This window comes from Eutrema salsugineum, unplaced genomic scaffold (assembly GCF_000478725.1).
Source record: "Eutrema salsugineum unplaced genomic scaffold, Eutsalg1_0 scaffold_6, whole genome shotgun sequence".
NCBI lineage: Eukaryota > Viridiplantae > Streptophyta > Magnoliopsida > Brassicales > Brassicaceae > Eutrema > Eutrema salsugineum.
In genome coordinates, this window is record NW_006256547.1 from 7,011,920 (window position 1) to 7,031,193 (window position 19,274).

Below are 19,274 nucleotides of genomic sequence, written 5' to 3' on the forward strand. Positions count from 1 at the left end.
TAATTTAAAATATTTTCTAGGCTTTGGTCGCACATTTCTATTTTCTTGACATCTTTTCACTTGTTGGGATGATTTCTGTAGAAGTAGAAAATTTAGGTACTGAAAATTAGCATATAATAAGCTCAAATCAATGACTTTAGACAAAGAAACATTTGAATTAATAAAATATTAAAATTTCAAACCCTACAATTATAAAATTCTTCTGGAAAGACTATACAATACATAAAAATATAGTAAGATAACTGTAAATTTTAATTGTATTAAAATTTGTTCCCAAAATAGTTACTTACATAGTTACATCCGTGGTTGTAGTTGTAACATTTTCAACTTTAAAAATATAAAAGGTTTATCAATCATTTCAACTGGTTATGTTTAAACATAATCATATAAAGCCGAAAAATTTTTTAATAAAGCTTTAAATAGTTTATTTTTTATTCTCTATTTTAGTTCGTAAATAATTTTTTAGTTAGTAAATAACTCACATCTCTATTTTGTTAAGAGATTACAATTATAAAGATAGTAAATAATTCACAGCAAATTAATCATCTCAGTTTTACTAAGTTATTTCATTAGATGAAGTTTACTATCTTTATAAAAACTATTACCGTGATAACCAAATTTTAAAATTATCACCGTGATAACCATCTTATTTCATCTTTCTAACTTCTAGGAATGAGATTAATGAGATAATAATGAGTGCTAATGACAAAAAAATAGATATTTCTTTTTTTTTTAATTTTTGGGATTAAAAAAAAAATTAATATTGGTGTTAAAAATTTTTTCATAATAAATTGAAAGCTGATGTGTCATAAGGAGAAGAACTGATGTGTCACACTTGTAAGACTTTGCTCTTTATATAATAAATTATCTACAAATAACACAACACGTGATAGCAGGTTGTTGGAGAAAGTCTGCAATCCCTAAGATTTGCTGCGCGTATTCTCTCTCTTCTGTTAAAATGGTCGGGTAAAAGGTGTGGTTTATGGGTTCTTTTTTTTTCGCAATCTCTGATTCTCTTTTTGGGGTTCATAACCTTTTTTTAATAATTTTTTATTAGTAAATAGTTAAAAACTCCATGTTTTTATTCTCCTCCAGCCCTGAACTTCTTCTGAGAGTTCTTAAGATTTTTAAAAAATATTTTGATCAGATTTCATTATTCAAAAAAAAACTTTGATCAGATATCATTTGTATATAACATAAATATGTTATACGATAATTATCAAAGCTACATTTGTCAGTAGACCAAAAAAAAGCTGCTTGTTATTATTATCCAAGTCATATATACGACAAAAATTCTGAAAAATCTTGTTTTTCTCTTTAGTCCAAAAATAAAATTGTGCCAACTTATGAACTCCTTCTCATTATGCCCGCATCCAAACCCCTCATGTGAACAAAAAAATTGAGAAAAGAGAGAAAGAGAGGATAAATTTCAAGAGCGACGACCAAAAAAATAACCCTGCGAGAAACTCTTGCCATATTTTTTAAGGTATAGCAAAGTACCAATGCGGTTGAAAATAAATATTCAGACAAAGTCTTTTTATTTTTATTTTTCTAGGATTGATTCTTTCTACGTATGTCTTTATACGGATCTCATGAAATAAGCGTGATACGTTCATCAATGACAACAGATATTATATCAAAACAAAATTTTCTTCCAAATTTTTTAACCAATAATATTAAAACATATGTTATTCAAAATCTGTTTAGAAAAAAAAGAAAATCAAATGATTTCCAACATTAATTCAATTCAAATTTAATAGTTTATAAGGCCCTATTCATTTTTAAATAGATTATATAATTAATTTTGTTTGATTTGTTTCATATCTATTGTTGGGTGAAATAACATTCATTACTAAAATGGTTTGACAGTGAACATCTAAATGGATAAAACACAGCACACTACCTTCTAGTATTTCGGAAACTCTCGGCCAAGAACTTCTTGAAACTCCCAACGCCTATTAGAATCTTCCGAAAATGTTGTTTATAGTACTGGTATATTTAGAGGCTTAGATCTTTTAGGAAGTCAAGTTTGATTAGGAAATTAGCTCATCAATCCTTTAAGCTAGGCCTAGGGTTTAAAGACGGCGTCATGGAAAAGAGAATTGACGAGCTTTGGCAAAAACCCCTAGAATCATACATTTGGTCATATGTTCCGAACATAATTGATCGTGATCAATTAACATAATTGTTCTCTCTCTCTCTCTCTCTCTCTCTCTCTCTCTCTCTCTCTCTCTCTCTCTCTCTCTCTCTCTCTCTCTCTCTCTCTCTCTCTCTGCAACACTCTTGATTCAACAATATTCTTCGATCCCTCTCTCTCCGGTCAGTTTACCCTCATTATTTTTATTTTCTGGTTGACGCCGCATTCAACCCAAGTACGACGCCGCAGTCAACCCAAATATAAAAAAAAATTTGTGTCTAGAGAAGGTCGGAAGAAAAGACAGAGAAAGAGAGAGAAAGAGAAAGAAGATGGAAGAGAAAAGACGTTAATAACAAAAAGATACCAACCAACCAATAGAATTCTGACATGTCACCGTAAATAAAGACCGAACGTAAATAAAGACCGAACGTAAATAAGTTCAAATAAGATCATGTCACCATCAACGAACTTGTTTTTAAAAATTCTATAAGTACTCAATAAGTCATATCGTCCTCTCTCATCTCTCTGCAAATCGGTATAAGCTTACTTCAAAACAAAAAAACTCTGAATAAGCTCTTTCTCATTCTCTCAGAATCACGTACCTCTCCAATCGATGGAGATCCTTTTTTGGTTTTTTCTTCTTTTTGGTTTTTATTCGATCGGAATCTTTTCTCCGGCGAAGGTCCATCAAGTCTTTTTCAATTACCGGGGAGAGGAACTGCGCGAAAATTTCGTCAGCCACCTTACTGATGCCTTTGAGAGGCACGAGATCAAGTTCTTCATAGATAAAGACGAGCAGCGAGGCAAAGATCTCAAACATCTCTTTGTAAGAATGGAAGAGTCGAGTATTGCGCTGGCTATCTTCTCTACCCGGTTTGTAGTATTCTTTCACGCTTTTATTTACTCAAGATCTACTTGGGATGCGTATTGTAGCATATACGACATTTAAAAATGAACCCTAAAAAAAAAAAAATATTTCAAGAATTATATAATAAATCGTCTTAACCATAGGTATCCGGAGTCGACGTGGTGCATGGAAGAGTTGGTGAAGATGAAGAAACTCGAGGAACAAGGCAAGCTCCAAGTCATTCCAATCTTTTACAAGGTAGAGGCACAAGACGTGAGAGGACAGGAAGGTAAGTTTGGTGAAAACTTCTGGATGCTCGCAAGAGCTTCTAGTGGAGAACAAATCAAAGAATGGAAAGAGGCGTTAGAGTACATCTCCAAAAAGATGGGTTTATCCTTGGGAGACAAGAGGTACTTCACTCCCAGTGCCTATTCTTCTTTTTCTTCTTCTTTTTGCTCTTTCATACACTAATAAAATCCTCCTTAAAAATCTGAAGGATATTCTTCTCTTAATTTGGCAGCTCTGAAGCTGATTTTGTCAAGAAAATTGTTCAAGAGATTCAGAAAGTTATAGAAGCAATTGGGAGTCGAGGAAGAAAAATATCATTTTGGGAGAAAATTAAGAAAGGCCGGAACATATGATGAATTTCCCAATTACAAGAGGATTAAAACCAAAAAGTTGTCAAGTATATAGTCATTTTTCTCGATATATACCCCTTTTTGTGCAAAATCTGTTATTGTTTTGTTGTTGTATGTTTAATAGTTAAAAAGATTAATCCTCCTCTTGTCACAAAGAAAGAAGCTCACGATCAATTATGTTCGGCTCCTCATCCTTCTTAGCCACGAACTTCCTTTCTTCTCACAGTGCCCCTCTCTCTCTCTCTCTCTCTCTCTCTTTCTCACTCTCTCTCTTTCTCACAGTGCCTCTCTCTCTCTCTCTCTCTCTCTCTCTCTGCAACACTCTTGATTCAACAATATTCTTCGATCCCTCTCTCTCCTTGGTTCTCTTTCGATCGTCTTTTCCCGCGGTTTCACTTCCACCGTTCGCCGTTTCCGGTCAGTTTACATTACAAATGTAACTAGAGTTTGGTTCCCCTAAACTATATAACGCAGCATAGTGTTGATGAAATTAGGTTTACAGTTTGATTCCCGAGAAACAGTCATATAAATGTTGTTAAATCATCGTAATGAATACAAAGAGAGACTCTCAGTTTTATTAATCACATCATCATAAACTTCTGAATAATAGATAAATACTAAAAGATAATTGGAAATTATTCAAAATGCTGCAATCTTGGTTGGCATCGCCATGTAACCAAATCGCAGAATGGAAAGCATAAGTACAAACGATGTAACAATGATATGTTACTTGGCGGTAAATATTGAAGGTGAAAAGTAAAAGTAGTAAGTTGACGATCCGATCAAGAAAACTGTATAACCTCTGATCACAACGTCTTGCTTATTCACTCCATAACGACCCAAATCTCTAGTTAAAAAAAAAACAACGATCATCCAAAATCATCACAAAGAAGGTTTTTTTTGTTTTTTGTCTTTTTTTTTACCAAAAGGGTAAGAAGGTTTTTTTTTGGTGCCTAAAATAGAACGAATTCAGTTGTATAGCTATATATATATAGCTTTCTAATGGTCTTTAGTCTTACCACAGTGAATCTGTCTACTAACTAGATGAGTTTCTTTTTCTCGAAAAAAGTTTTCAAGTGCCAAAATTGCAGACCAGCAACCGATAAACAAACACCGAGCGACAAGAAACTCAACCAAGCCATCTTCGAGTTTGTGGATCTATTCAGTCCTTGCATTTCTTCTTCCCTGATGCAATCAAACCAGAAGATACAAGAGGTTTAAGCTCACCATATCTCTTTCTTCATACCAACAAAACTAAGGAAGATAAAATAAGGTAGGTTTGTTCTTGGTCTATATTTTACCTTTCCCGAAGATAAAACATCTCCTCGTGGATGGATTCAACAGTGTCGAATAAGCGCTTAACCGACAATTCCATCATCTATAGGAACAACAACATCAAAATCCAACCACAATCAGGTTAGTAAAACAAACCCTTAAAGTTAAAACACAATCTACACAAGCAAATCATAAACCACATTTAGCTTGCAGACTCTATTTCACCAAAACCAACAAAACTAACGTACCCTTTGAGACCAAGATTACCGAGGATCAATACCACATAACAGATAAATTTAGTTGACTAATTAAGACTAATCAAAGATTAAGAAAACGGAGGCACTTTACAACGAGTTGGCTCTTCTTGGCAACTTTGGACCAATCCTTGGAGTGAACAGAGTGAACACCAGACCTCCAATCAAAATCAATGGTCAACGTAGTCTCCGGCTTATGATCGACGGCTGAGATGCAAGCATAATAATTACCAGTCTCAGATGCAGTAAACGAGAACTGACCAGACTCCACCATATCTGCTTCGTGCATCATCACCGTCCCTTGTGGCGGCATCACCTTACAAAAAAAATATTATCACCACAATATCAGAAAAAACTCAAACCCGACCAAACAAAAATCCATGTCTTAAATATAAAACAATTATAAATCGATGTGTATGTACCTTGACGATGATCTTGTGCGAAGAAGGAAGAGGATGATCTTCGTTAGGGTTTACGATGAAGTATTTGCCAACGGTCATGGAGTTTGCGTGAATATCCTCCGCTATGCATTTCGTTTGCCCAGAATGAAGCTCGTACCTCATCGAGAGTGTTCTTTGAGGTAACACTGTAAGGATCAAAAGCAAAACCGATCTCATACGAAGATCCATGGCGGTACCACCACCAGAGAGAGAGACAGAGAAAAAGATATCTTTTGCAGTAATTCAAAGTTTTTTTGCCGTTTCGGGAAAGATGCAGAGAGACAAAAGGAGAGTCAAAATGTTATACGCCACGTGTGATTATCTAATTCGTTGAAACACGTGAACAAAATCTTAGACGTCGTCACATATGGTAATTTGTGTTTTCCCATTTTTGCCGCGAGTATTTAATGCATGGTAGGTTAGATCATCCACAACGTGGGATGGGCGGGTTCATTTGTGGAGCTCAATACTATTATTTTAATTTTTTTTAATCGATTATGCCCAAAAACTCGATGATACTGTTTCTCTGGGATGAGCCCGACAAGCCCGTATCGTCGAAGTTCACCGACCTACGTAGCAAGCACTGATTGGTTGAAGTTTGGGGAAAATTTTTGGGGGTCGGGGTTGAATATTTGGGGTTATTTCACATTCTCTTTTTATGAAAAAAAAAACTTCCACGGCGATTTTGCGAAAATCGCGACTTCGAATCCAATCTTCCCCTCCGATCGAATCTCCGGTGAATCGTCGCTTCCCCTCCGATCGATCAGTATGGTACATCGTTTATATCCTTTAGAAGTCTTTTGATTGAGTTTTGATCGGTTGGTTGAATCGATATTAGGGTTTTCAAAATTGGAGAAAAATTAGGGTTCTTCGGGAAGTTTTTTTTGGGGGCTTTTGGTGTTGATTAAGAGTTGTTTGCGATTCATTGTTCTTATATTCAATCGATTTATAAATTTTGGGGCTTTCATTTGGGATTGCAATTGGCGTCTAATTCGCTTGGGGCTTTTGTAAATTTTGGTTCGCTTGTGTGAGTTAATCGCTTGTGTGAGTTAATCGCTTGGGTGAGTTAATTGCTTGTGTGAGTTAATCGATTTGTTGATCGCTTGTGTGAATCGCTTGTGTGAGTTAAAATGGTTCATTGTGTGTTTTCAAGTATTGAATGTTTAAGTCATATCGAATGTTTAGGTTGAAATGGTTCATTGTGTGTTTAGGAGTATCGAATGTTTAGGGACATCGTATTGTAATCGTGTTCTGGTTATATCGAATTATTAGATTTAAGTTGTTACTTGAGTTTAGGTTTGTTTTCAAGTTTTGTTTTTCTCATTTGGTTCGGATATTTATGTAACTCAAATGAACAAATCGTTTATTGTGGACAGAGTATGCTAAGTTCAGAGGATGTCCCGTACTGGGAGAGAGCCATAACCTCGCAGAAAAAAGAGATTGAGAGGGTTAAGAGCCCGCTCTACAAGGCAGGCCCCATAGATGGAAAGATGTTTTATTGGGAGGGTGAACTGTTCGGACCAGCAGGATCGCCTTACGAGAACGGAGTCTTCAAAATCAGCATGGACTTTCCTCCGGAATACCCGTTCAAGCCACCAAAGGTATGATGCTTTAAACGGTTCATGGTTTTATAGTAATCGCTTGCTGAATATTTATTTTCTACAGGTCTTCTTCAGAACCAAAATCTTTCATCCTAATGTAGGAGATCGTGGTCATATCTTCCTAAGGATGCTGACAACGGACTACTTCTCGCCTATTCACACCATCCATAAGATGTTCATTAATCTTCATGAGATGCTGACAAACCCCGAAATAGGTGAGGGGGACTACTTTGATGAAGCCAAAGCGAAGCTATACAAAGAAGACAAGGCGGGTTTCGATGAAAAAACACGAGAATGTACTCTAGAGCACGCTACGACTTAGAAAAAAATACCCTCTACCTTTGGCATAAATTTGGACATCTAGAAAATTAATAGTTTTACTTTCACTTTTGTTTTCTCAATTTAAGAACTCTTTTCATTTTATTTTATTCAAATGTTTAAAATAGTTAAAAAAAATTATTATTTTATTCTGTTGAATCCCAAAATAGCTATTAGGGTTGGACACTCATTTTTCACCTTAGGTTCACCCAAAGTTCTTCCACATTCTCTCTTCTAAAAATTATTAAAAAATGCTGATAAACCCCATCATAGGATTCAGGGTTGTGGATGGTCTTATATTAGTGTAGCTAATATATAACACCTCTTGGCCCAAGGCCCATTTTGATTTTGTATAGTTTATAAATAGCATTTTAATATCAATAGAGCAACAAAATCCGCTGTAGCACACAGGCAATTTCAATGATATGAATGAAATCCGGGTACGAAGCCCGGCAGCGGTTGGTTGAAGTTTTTTTTTCCTTTACAAGAGCAACAATATACTGGGCCTAGTTTTAAGAGAGCTTTGATTTCACTCCAATTTTTGTACCGCTAAAGGAGAGAGCCCATGTTAAGTGAGCTTAAATTTTGATAATCAAACTGTATAATAAACTGAACTTAGTGATATGTTGTGTTGTTTCACACTCAATTTAGTTAAATAGTAACAAACATTGATGATTTATATTGAGTTTTAAAAATTTAAATAGCAGAAGAGAGAGAGAACGTGTGAAACAAATGCGATCGGTTCTGTTTTGATTTTCAAGTTTTCTCTTTAAGAAATTCCTGATTTTGAAAGATACCCTGGTTTTGCGAATATGGGAAAATTTAGTTAAATAGTAACAAACATTGATGATTTATATTGAGTTTTAAAAATTTAAATAGCAGAAGAGAGAGAGAACGTGTGAAACAAATGCGATCGGTTCTGTTTTGATTTTCAAGTTTTCTCTTTAAGAAATTCCTGATTTTGAAAGATACCCTGGTTTTGCGAATATGGGAAAATTTTGAAAAATCTTTCTTCCGAGTTGGTGATTTTCTCAGGAAAATTTTCGATTTTCTTACGGAAGAAAAACATTAAAAACCTTTGAACAGTTGTTGTATCTGTTTTTTGTCCACATTTGTTCTGCACTCATTTTCCCACCGTTTCTTCCCTCGTGAGTCGTGATCCTTCGCTCCTCGTCTCTTTCTGGGATCTCTCAGTAATTTCTTTAGTTTATGATACAAATCCCCAGAACTCGAGGAGCTAAAATTAAGCTGTTTTTTCATCTAATTCAAAGACTCTACAAGAATCGATACCACAGTCTTCGGAAAATTCGGGGTTTTAAAATTTGTACCCGATGAAGCGGCGATGAAGGTCGTCGGAGATAGATGGAAATTAGATCGGAGAATATTCAGACGCGGAGCGATTATAAGCCTCCGAGTCAAGCAGTTCTCAAAACTCGGTTAAAAGTCTGGTTCGTCAGCGTCTGCTCAAGCATTTTGATTTGGACTTGCTTGATTCAGCTCTTCGCCACCGACGAGCTTTGGCATTCCCGGTTCTCCACCGGTTTAACCAATCAGATTTCCCGGTTTTCCTTCCCTGTCGAGCCAATTCAACCGCCGTCTCCTCTTCCTCCCCGAAGTGAGTTTTGTCTTTGATTTTTCCCGATTACGGTTTTTGTTTCTCAGCCTATGTAATCTATTGGTATCTGGTGATTATGGGTTTAAGAAAAGTAATGATTTTTCTGCAGGAAATTACACAAGCAATGGGATTCTACGTGTGTCCTGTAATGGCGGTTTGAATCAAATGCGTGCAGCGGTTCGTCCCCCTCTCTCTGTGTCTCTTTCATTTGTAATATTTTGGGTTTTACATATCTTAGACGCTTTTGTTGTTTCAGATCTGTGATATGGTGACTGTTGCTAGGCTATTGAACTTGACTCTTGTTGTTCCTGAGCTTGATAAGAAATCATTTTGGGCTGATCCAAGGTTATATGCTTTGTTTGGCTAGTTCTGAGAAATCTCTTTTCAATATGCCAAACATTTGTTTTTATTACTAATCTAAGCTTTCTTTCTTGCCAATCTTCTGCAGTGACTTTGAGGACATTTTCGATATAAAGCATTTCATTGATTCATTAAGAGATGAAGTTCGGATCTTAAGGAGGCTTCCCAATCGGTATAGCAACAAGTATGGACACAAATTGTTCGAAATGCCCCCCGTGAGCTGGTCGAATGACAAATACTACTTGCAAAAGGTTAATTTGCAAGATTTTTCTTCGTTTTTCAATTGCCTATGATCTGCTTGCGTTTTGACTGATAGGATTTCTTGTTTTAGGTATTGCCGCGATTCAGGAAACAGAAAGTTATACATTTTAACAGGAGTGATACACGACTAGCGAACAATGGTCTTTCTCTCGATCTCCAAAGGCTGAGATGCCGTGTGAATTTCCAAGGGCTGAAGTTCACTCCGCGGATTGAGGCTTTGGGATCAAAGCTAGTTCGGATCCTCCAACAAAGAGGGCCTTTTGTGGCTTTGCATTTGAGATATGAGATGGACATGTTGGCTTTCTCTGGTTGCAATCATGGCTGCACCGAGGAAGAAGCTGAAGAACTCAAAAAGATGAGGTCAGAAAAAGAATGTTTTTAGCTTGACGCTCTGTTTTTCTGTATTAAAATCTTTGATTTTCCATGGTTATCTTGTGTGTTTCTAGGTATGCATATCCTTGGTAAAGAGAGAAAGAGATAGTCTCTGAGGAGAGAAGGGTGCAAGGGATGTGTCCATTGACACCCGAAGAGGCAGTTTTGGTCCTAAAAGCATTAGGGTTTCAAAAGGATACACAGGTTTACATTGCAGCTAGTGAGATTTACAGTGGTGCGAGGAGATTAGCCCTTCTAAAAGAATCATTTCCAAGAATTGTGAGTTTTCTATTACTTTTAACATTAAGCAACTTCAAAATGATCCATTTTGGCGGAATGTTGATGACCTGTGGGTTTCAGGTGAAAAAGGAAATGCTGCTAGATCCAACGGAATTGCAACAGTTTCAAAACCATTCATCTCAAATGGCAGCTCTAGATTTCATTGTATCAGTAGCCAGCAACACTTTTATTCCTACCTACTATGGAAACATGGCAAAGGTTGTTGAAGGTCATCGAAGGTACCTACCTATAAAAGCTTTTACTATAAAAGTTCTCAGCAAGAATCTTGAAATGAGCATTTTCTTTTTGGAAGATATCTCGGGTTTAAGAAAACAATCCTACTAAACCGGAAGAGACTTGTGGAGCTTTTGGACTTGCATAATAACAAGACGATCTCTTGGGATCAGTTTGCAGTATCTGTCAAGGAGGCTCATGAGGGAAGACGGATGGGAGAACCAACTCATCGGAAAGTAATCTCTAATAAACCTAAGGAAGAAGATTACTTCTATGCCAATCCTCATGAATGTATCAGTGAAAATCCACTTTAACAAAGTGAAGGCTCCTGTTTTTTGTTTAAAGCATATAGATCACTAACTACTAGAGTAGGATCTAATTAGCTATCATCTCTGAGTTTTTTCTTTCTTTGTTTATAGACCTTTTTTCGTTTCTGTAAAGTAAAAGATGTAATTAAAAGGCTTGCTTCATCTCTATATCAGGAATTGGTATGCTAACCAAACCAGGTTTGGCTAAATTACAACTTGGTTTACTAGAGATGATTTTGCCTTGCTAGCCAACAAAACCAAGTTCTTTGAATAATGTCTCTTATACCTTAAGATCTGGTTGGTCAGAGACATTTCCTTCCTCGGACTAACCTTTCCTTTCTTTCAGTAACTTGTCATTTGCAGATTTCGATAAAGATGGAAGAATAAAGAAAAAGACGGAACAAGAGTTTTGTTGGATCTCATAACGTATCATCATTACTCTTCTCATTCATTCAAAAATGTATTTTCAAACTCAAATTGAGCGGAAGTTAGAAGAACATCGATTGGCCTGAGATTTTAAGAAACATGAGGATTACCAGTTGGTATGGTCAGAGGCACTGAGATACTCGCCATGCTCTTCAAAGTATTCGATCATGCGTTTGAGAAACGCATCACTGTTAACTGTCTCTGTATCGCAGATAACACAACACTGTCTTCTAGAGCGAGTAACAGCCACATTCATTCGCCTTTGGTCCTTTAAAAATCCAACCTCTTTCTTTGAGTTTGATCGAACCATGGAAATGATGATAGCTTCCTTCTCTCGACCTTGGAAACCATCCACCGTTGAGATCTCCATGTCCTTTAGCTTCTCCTCTTTACCTCTAAGAATCCTAAGCACCATAACCTGAGCAGCATAAGGCGTAATGATTCCAATATCAGAGGCCTGAACTCCACTCTGCATTAGCCTCCTGGCGTGTGCCATGGCAACCTCTGCTTCACCTTCATTATAGGTGCTCTCTTCCTCGTCTTTCTTCTCTTCCATGTCACACCCAGCAGTATCTACTAATAGCAGAGTCGCCTCTGTTGCAGAAGATTTTGCTACATTCTCCAAGTCAAAAAGCGTGTGCGAGGCAACACTTGTATGCGCTCTTATCTTTCCATCGTAAAGCTCTTCCGATGACCAGTTCATAATAAGCTCATGCATCCGATACTGAACAGTAAGCATGGACTTAATCTCATCTCCATAAAGATCCGCAAGACGTTCAAAGAGAGTTATCCCTAATCCTTTCCTTTCAGCTTCAGGGCTTTGGATCGTCGGTGGAAGTTGGAGATGGTCTCCTGCAAGTACACATCTTGAACCCTTTAGCAACGCGATCCAGCAAGCTACCTCAAGAGCTTGTGCTCCTTCATCGATGATCACCAAGTCGAAAGTTATATTATCAAGCTTTCGTGATAGTGCACCAGTCAGAGTTGTGAGAATGACATCAGCATTCTTGATCACGTCTGATACAGCTAATTGCTGCCTTTTACGCTCCTCCTTACCCAGAGCTCGAAGGTCCTTCTGGATTCCTCTCCTCGTGTTTCTATCTTTCGTTTTCAACAACTTCCCGTTCAGGGCCTTCATTTCCTTTCTGATGTCATTCGCTAGAGCGCTGTTATCTCCCTTTAGAACCTGAGCATCAAGAGCACTATCCAACACTTGAGGTAAAAGCCGTGCAGGATGTCCCACCCTCACAAGCTTTACTCTGTGAGGTACAAGCCTCTCAACAATGTTATCGACTGCGATATTCGAAGCTGCACAAGCAAGAATCTTTGAGCCGCGTTTCACTTCTTGCAAGACTATTTCAACCACCGTTGTTGTCTTCCCAGTACCAGGAGGACCATGTAGTAAAAACACATCCTTTGAAGATAACGCCTTTGAAATCGCGTCTTTCTGAGATTGGTCAAGGTTCTTGTTAAAAGGCGTGAACTCAACCTCTTTCTTTGACACTGTTGGTTGCCTCTCGCCAAACAAGACAGGGACTAAATCAGAAGCAGGTCCTCTTAACACACCTTTGCTTAGCTGTATCAATGTATCTTTCATTCTGCGATACGTTACCTCATTCGCAAGTTTTTCTAACCGGAGAGAGGTGTTTAGTCCTTCTTCAGGGATCTCATCAAAAACAACGGTTATCGAGGAATCTTTCAAACGATATACAACACCTTGTGCAAGAGGAGATGAGCCAATATCAGATTTGTTCAGCTTCAAAACAACAACATCATGGTTACCAAACTTGTGAGCAGGAAGAACATCTCCTTTGTTTGATTGAAACTCAAGAAGAGATTTCCCCATTAGACCCGTCTGAACATCAACACATTTCAAATTGAGGATCGTCGTGCCTTTCTTCTGAGCGGTTTCAATGTTTCTTGAAGCGCCCGTGCTTAACGACATAGATATCTCTGCCTCTTTCTCCATGTCTATAAGTGGAGCCATTGTTGACACAAAGGCTTCAAGAGACATCGCAGATCCTCTATTCTTGGCCATTTTCAACGCTTGTTAACTCTCTGAAATGAAAATCCATATTTCAATTATAACATTTGAGAGATACTAAACAAAGAAAACAACTACAATCAGTTAACATGAATCACGAAAAAACCCAGATTCTATATTACGAAATAGCTGAACAAAATTCGGATAAACTGAGACGAATCCAAGTGAATTATACTATCTAGTACACAAATCCAGATAGCCGAAGCCAAAAATTGAGCCTGTAATGGTGTACCTACCAGAAGAAAGGTTTGTTCTTAGCCGATGTATTCTTCTTTTCGTATCAGAGAAGGAACGCCTTAAGTTGGGCAGTTAAAGATGATGACAAAGAAAAACCTAGAGTGGGGAAGAAGAAGAAGAAGGAGAGACGATGATCTGACTGAGTATGGTGGTGGAAGCTAGTTGTGTAGAGACCATTTTCTCAAGCCGTACCTTTTAATGGGCTTCACTGTTCATAATGGGCCCAATTTTATATTTTCTCGATCATACGTAAGTTTTGGAATAGTTTCGCCCAATATTTTGTAGATTGTGTGAGTTTTTTTTTTTTTAAATGGCTCACTGTACCCTTTTTTAAAACAATGATTGTGGTTTTACCAGTTTCGCAAATGGTACTAGAAATTGGTAACTTTCGTACATATTTGTCCATCAAAACTTGTACATCATATGTTTTGGTCTATCAAAATTTATCCATAGAAACTAAACACTTAAAATCGATAAAAATATTTATATATTTTAGCTAAACACTTTTTACTCAGCGATTGGCTCTGATCTCTATCCTGACCCTTGTGGTTGGACTCCTATTCAGGTTTTATTTGCTTTATTGTCTTTTTTTATTTACTTTCATGAAAAAAAATTCTCTTACTTAATCTTTGATTTCTGCTTAAAACTGTACTATTCTATTGTAATTTAGCAGAAAAACATCATTTTTTTGTATTTTGGTGAAGATACTTGCCTTCTTGGAAAGAATTTGTTATGTAGTTGTCTGAATAATTCTGTTCAAAATGTCTATTCACTTCGAAAAGTACATAACCAGTAACTGAAACTTTAAAGCTTCAACGCATCAAAGTGCATATCTATTTACGTATAAGATCTAATTTTTGTTTCTCTAAATGTCATTCAATCTGGTTGGCTTCAATTGTACACATTCTGCCATTACCATTTACCCGGCCCTAAACCCTAAACCACACTCATAAATCACATAAGTAATCTATACGACACATGACAATATGGAGATGCTCTTATCCCAGCATAGTTGGATGGAGTCCAATTCCGGTAATCTGTACACATTCTATCCGTACCTACATACAAAAGAAAACCAAATCCAAAGCTTACTGATTGAATAAAGAGACACATACTGTTACTTTACACTAAAACAAGTATAATTAAACTACCTCTACGCAGTAAGAATCTGATGATTCGCACATTCCCTTCCATTGCAGCATGGTGGAGCAATGTCATCCATTCTCCATCTCTCACATTTATATTTACACCTGCACAAAAATTTTGAACTTAATTAAAAGAGATACCCATAAAATTTGTCAGCTAATAAGGAAACTTTACAAAAATATTATATAACTCTAGTAAGAATCTATCTCATCACTCTTCTATTGGCCGCATAGTGAAGAGACGTTTTCCCCATTCTGTCTTGACAATTGATGTTAGCACCTACACACATACAGAGACACATACTGTCATCGTTCAGAAGTACACACAGACATACTTTATTCATCAGGTAAGAAAAGGTACCATTAGTGAATAGTATATCCATAAGCTCAATGTTACATCTCTGGTAGCATAATGAAATAACGTCCTTCCCTCATCATCCCCCTATCTATATAAGCACTTGCAATGACAACATAAAATAGCTAATGAAAAGAAAGTTAACTTTTAAGCATTTATATATGTTAAACAGTAATGTACCTTTGGCAAGTAAGGTGTAAAACATTTCTTCGTTGTTAGCATAATGAATGGAGCCTTGCCATTTCGGTCGTGAAGATTGGTGACATTATCTGATAGGGAATTGACAGTGAGGGGGTTCCACGCGACGGTGACTTCTGTTCCATTTTCTAGTAGATGGTTACTTATATCATAATATCAAAATATGCAATCCGATAGGTCAAGTCAAGGGGAGTGTCCCCAGACTTATCTTTGAACAAAATGGAGCAGAAGTCAATTTTAAAAAACATTAGACTGCTCATATATTTACACATCATCTATCTAGTTCCTAGTATCCAATCGAGTGCATAATTTGTGCTACTTTCCAAAGTCATGGATCATTTACCCATTCATCCTTCACTGTCGATTTTTAAAACATATATTTACATGTCATCGATCTGAGTTCCTTATTTTTTATCAAGTCTATAATTTGTGTGCTATTTTTTCAGATCATTTAAACCACATTAAATATTTTATACATTGACATGGAGATGCGGTTTTCGGCTTAACTTCTACAATTTATTCCACATTATGCTTTTAAAGTTTGCATTTTTATTCTATCTTTAGTTTTCTTGTTGTTGCTCTTCTTTATTACATGAAGGATCATAGTGATTACATGAAGGATCATACTGATTACTGAGTGGTTAGTGGATGATTATTACCATGGTAGTGGGTAATCCACTTTTAAGAATCAAAACTTCTAGATTAGTGTTGAAATCAAAGCCCAATAAGGAACCATGATCCAATTGATTTCTGTCTCCATCAATTACGCTAGAGCCTTGAACAATTTTTCATCATATTGATAATCAAAAGTAATTTACTCTTGCTATTTTACTTTGAATCATTTGATCATTTCATATTCAAATCTTTTGCTACTTAGGATCATTAAATACGATTTGTTACATTATTTAGGCCTTGTTACTACCATATTTTTGCATCTTAATTCTCTTTAGTTTTTATCTCGTTTTTCCCTTGCATGTACGTTTACGACCAATAAGCTAAAGCCTTAGACTTTATCATCCAAGATTCCCTTGTTGCTGGCATTCCTAATATATACTATTACCTCCATGCGGATCGAACCTAGCTATACTATGACTTGAGCTTTGCACTTAGGGCTTAGACGTTACTAGGTTTAAAAATATGTGAAACTTCTCACTCGACAAGCGACAACACTTATTTCTCTCACATATAATGGGTTTTGATTAGTGCCAAAATTTGATTCAAATCGTAGCCTGGATCCCAGAAACTAGAATCCTTGGTGTGGATTTTACTTTGGAAATCCCCTAAGGAGGAACTAAACACTCCAAAGTGATTGCAGCATATGGGATTATTCCAACCTGATTGGGTGTACGCATCACGATTGATTCGAGATTCGTTACGATCTGAGTCAAGATCCGTGTATAAGAGATCACATTATCGTTTTTTTTTTTTTTGAGACCAGGTTGATCTTGGCATTACTGTTGAAGCGTTCTATTCCGTTTTCTCATGTCCCATTGATTCCCTGGCTCTGTTAGGAGTTTGATCATGTCATGACAACTGTTTGCAATGAGAGTTAGAGTAGCTTTCTCCCCAGTGACGGCTCCAAACTGTGGATGCTAGAATTCAATCGTTAAAGATTTGTACCGGTTATTTTTGGATAGCAAATAACCGAGTGTTTTGCAAGATGAGAAACCTTGGTAGAACAAGAGAACGAGTGTTCGAACGGACACGCAAATATATGAACAGATAGGGATTTTATTGAGTTCATAAGTATATTTAATGAATATAAATAAGAAATATTTTTGTGTGTATGTTTGCAAATGATCGCAGATCCATTCCTCCGTTATCTCCTTATGTGTTTATACTTTATAGCCTTGTATCTCATATTTTATTTACGTGTTAACTCCAACAATTCGGTATTAATAAATCTTTGATCAGCCATTTTTTTTGTTTTTTGTTATTTATGAGTTATCTTTTCTTTTTTATTTTTGAGTCTGACTTGGCGTGACTTCGAGTTAGGTTGAAACATTAAGTTTATCAGTTGACGATCTATCCATGATGGTCCAAAGGTGAGGTAGGAGCTCTGCTATACATATCCCCTATATATAGATGGCTTTAAAGGAATTGTTCAGTTTGTCACTAGTATACATTGACTATGTCTGACCATACGTAATTCAGTTTCCATTTTCTCGACCTAAACCCTTGTAGGCTTGTAGCCTATTCCTCGACTAAACTTGGTTCATATATAAAAAAAAAAAGAGAGAAAAAAATGGGACTAATTGCAAACCATAATATTATCATCACTTTAATTTTTAGTGTGTGCCCCACACACCCATGATTGGGTGTTATCAGTACAATATTATAATGGGCTATTACTACTTTTATAAACCCAAATTGTCTTTTTCGTTTTGTTTGTTTGTTTTATGGTTTATAAAATGGGCAAGAAAAAAAACCCTAATTAAGCGGTACCCTATGTATTACACACAATAATATAGATTGACGGAAGGTGACGCCTCACTCAAGCAAACGCGAGAAACTGCCTCCTGATAATATAATGAATGTATTTTCTTCGCTCAAACGACGCTGGGAGCTCGTGGAGGTCAAAGGCAACGTTCTCTCCAGGGCTGATGCTTTTTCCCAAAGACGGTGGTTGTGTGCTGTACAACCCTAAAGAAGGCAAGATCGAAAAGAACCTTGGAGACTATCCAGGGTGTCGATTCCTGGCAAACTCCGGTAACTGTTTTTTGGTGTTAGATTCTGGATCCAATTTATTTATCAAAGATGTGTTTAGCGAGAAAACGATCGATCTTCCGCCTCTAGTGTCAATTAGGCCAAGTACTATGTGTACTCTCAAGCGTGTGGGAGATAACGTATTTGTAAGGGAACATAATGGGCATGCTTTCACGGAACTGATGAGTACCGATTCTGTGAGGGGTCTTTTGTGGGTAGACGAGAGTGGAAAAGATTATGTTGTGGTGTGGTTCTTCGACGTCACTTATGAGCACTATTTTATAAGCTTTTGCAAGAACGGGGCTACTCATTACACTGACATTCCTCTAGTTTTCGACCATGAATCCCACTGGATGCATGGCTTATCTGGAATGGTGCTACATGGTTACCGTCTTTATATCACAACCTTTCGTCGTTATGTTCGAATCATAGATCTGTCTGAACAGCAACAAGGAGGTTTGTTCTTCAAGGAGCTCACCGAGAAAAAACCACTCTCAATTCTTTCTCGTCATGACTCATCATGCGATTCTAGCATTGCGGTTTCAACATCAGGAGAGGTTTTGTTGTTTGAGAGTGATCCATGCAATAGGAGCATCTTCCGCCTCTACAAATATAATCTTGATTTAGAAGACCCATATTCCTCTGGCCACACGGTTCTTGAAAAAGATTCTCTTGGTGGTGAGGCTTTGCTTCTTGACATGGATTTCACTGTGCCTGCTAACGATTCCCTTGGTATCGAACCAGACTCCATCTATTTTACCCGTCACTACCGTCCCTGCCACTGCACACCTCGTGACCTTGACATCTGTGTGTTCAATCTTGCAACCAAGACCCTCAAACGCTTTCCTGATCTTGACGACATGAATCTCATCGATGCTCTATGGTTTCTCCCTGGATAAATTTATTTCTTGCTTTTTGATATTTCCTTTTAGTTGCCTTTTTTCGTTTTATTTATGCTTCTGAGTCTTACGATGTTGACTTACTTCCACTGTTGAGTTAACGAAACATCAACATATATATCTTGCTGGACATTAAAAATTTCTTCTATTATAGAAGAACATTTTGTTTACATTAAAACGTAGTGAGTGGTGGAGAGCTCTGATATTTATTTTCACTTTTGTTTCTTTTATTACCAAGCTTTGAAAGTCGTTTACATCAATTTCAGAGAAACAAAACGTTTATTCAGAGAGAATGACAAGATAACTAGTTTGCTTTGCCCTTGAA

At 36.8% G+C, this 19,274-nt stretch overlaps 5 protein-coding genes and 1 pseudogene across 5 annotated transcripts; 4 read left to right on the forward strand and 2 right to left on the reverse strand.

The window, feature by feature from the left end:
• Nucleotides 1-2,750: 2,750 nt before the first annotated feature.
• LOC18011539 lies at nucleotides 2,751-3,823 on the forward strand (annotated as a pseudogene).
• An 839-nt stretch (nucleotides 3,824-4,662) lies between these two features.
• Nucleotides 4,663-5,780, reverse strand: LOC18011534 (transmembrane emp24 domain-containing protein p24delta8). The gene is made up of 4 exons (XM_006395660.1): nucleotides 5,574-5,780; nucleotides 5,246-5,467; nucleotides 4,924-5,000; nucleotides 4,663-4,807 (listed from the first exon to the last, which is right to left on the reverse strand). Exons 1-4 carry the CDS (start codon nucleotides 5,778-5,780, stop codon nucleotides 4,663-4,665), a joined length of 651 nt encoding a protein of 216 aa, XP_006395722.1.
• A 1,190-nt stretch (nucleotides 5,781-6,970) lies between these two features.
• LOC112083395 (ubiquitin-conjugating enzyme E2 29-like) lies at nucleotides 6,971-7,514 on the forward strand. Its single transcript, XM_024151121.1, has 2 exons — nucleotides 6,971-7,192; nucleotides 7,257-7,514. The coding sequence occupies exons 1-2, from the start codon at nucleotides 6,971-6,973 to the stop codon at nucleotides 7,512-7,514; spliced, it is 480 nt and encodes a 159-aa protein (XP_024006889.1).
• Nucleotides 7,515-8,659: 1,145 nt separating this feature from the next.
• LOC18011535 (O-fucosyltransferase 18) lies at nucleotides 8,660-11,091 on the forward strand. The gene is given in 8 exon segments (XM_024151300.1): nucleotides 8,660-9,125; nucleotides 9,235-9,302; nucleotides 9,382-9,471; nucleotides 9,473-9,736; nucleotides 9,817-10,106; nucleotides 10,193-10,397; nucleotides 10,479-10,636; nucleotides 10,711-11,091. Coding segments are annotated over 8 exon segments (1,563 nt in total). The 5' UTR covers nucleotides 8,660-8,872; the 3' UTR covers nucleotides 10,946-11,091.
• Nucleotides 11,092-11,351: 260 nt separating this feature from the next.
• Nucleotides 11,352-13,783, reverse strand: LOC18013281 (DNA-binding protein SMUBP-2). The gene is made up of 2 exons (XM_006395663.2): nucleotides 13,646-13,783; nucleotides 11,352-13,423 (listed from the first exon to the last, which is right to left on the reverse strand). Exon 2 carries the CDS (start codon nucleotides 13,401-13,403, stop codon nucleotides 11,472-11,474), a length of 1,932 nt encoding a protein of 643 aa, XP_006395725.1. The 5' UTR covers nucleotides 13,404-13,423; nucleotides 13,646-13,783; the 3' UTR covers nucleotides 11,352-11,471.
• Nucleotides 13,784-17,878: 4,095 nt separating this feature from the next.
• Nucleotides 17,879-18,949, forward strand: LOC18013282 (F-box protein At5g25290). Its single transcript, XM_006395664.1, has one exon. It carries the CDS (start codon nucleotides 17,879-17,881, stop codon nucleotides 18,947-18,949), a length of 1,071 nt encoding a protein of 356 aa, XP_006395726.1.
• The last annotated feature ends 325 nt before the right edge of the window (nucleotides 18,950-19,274 follow it).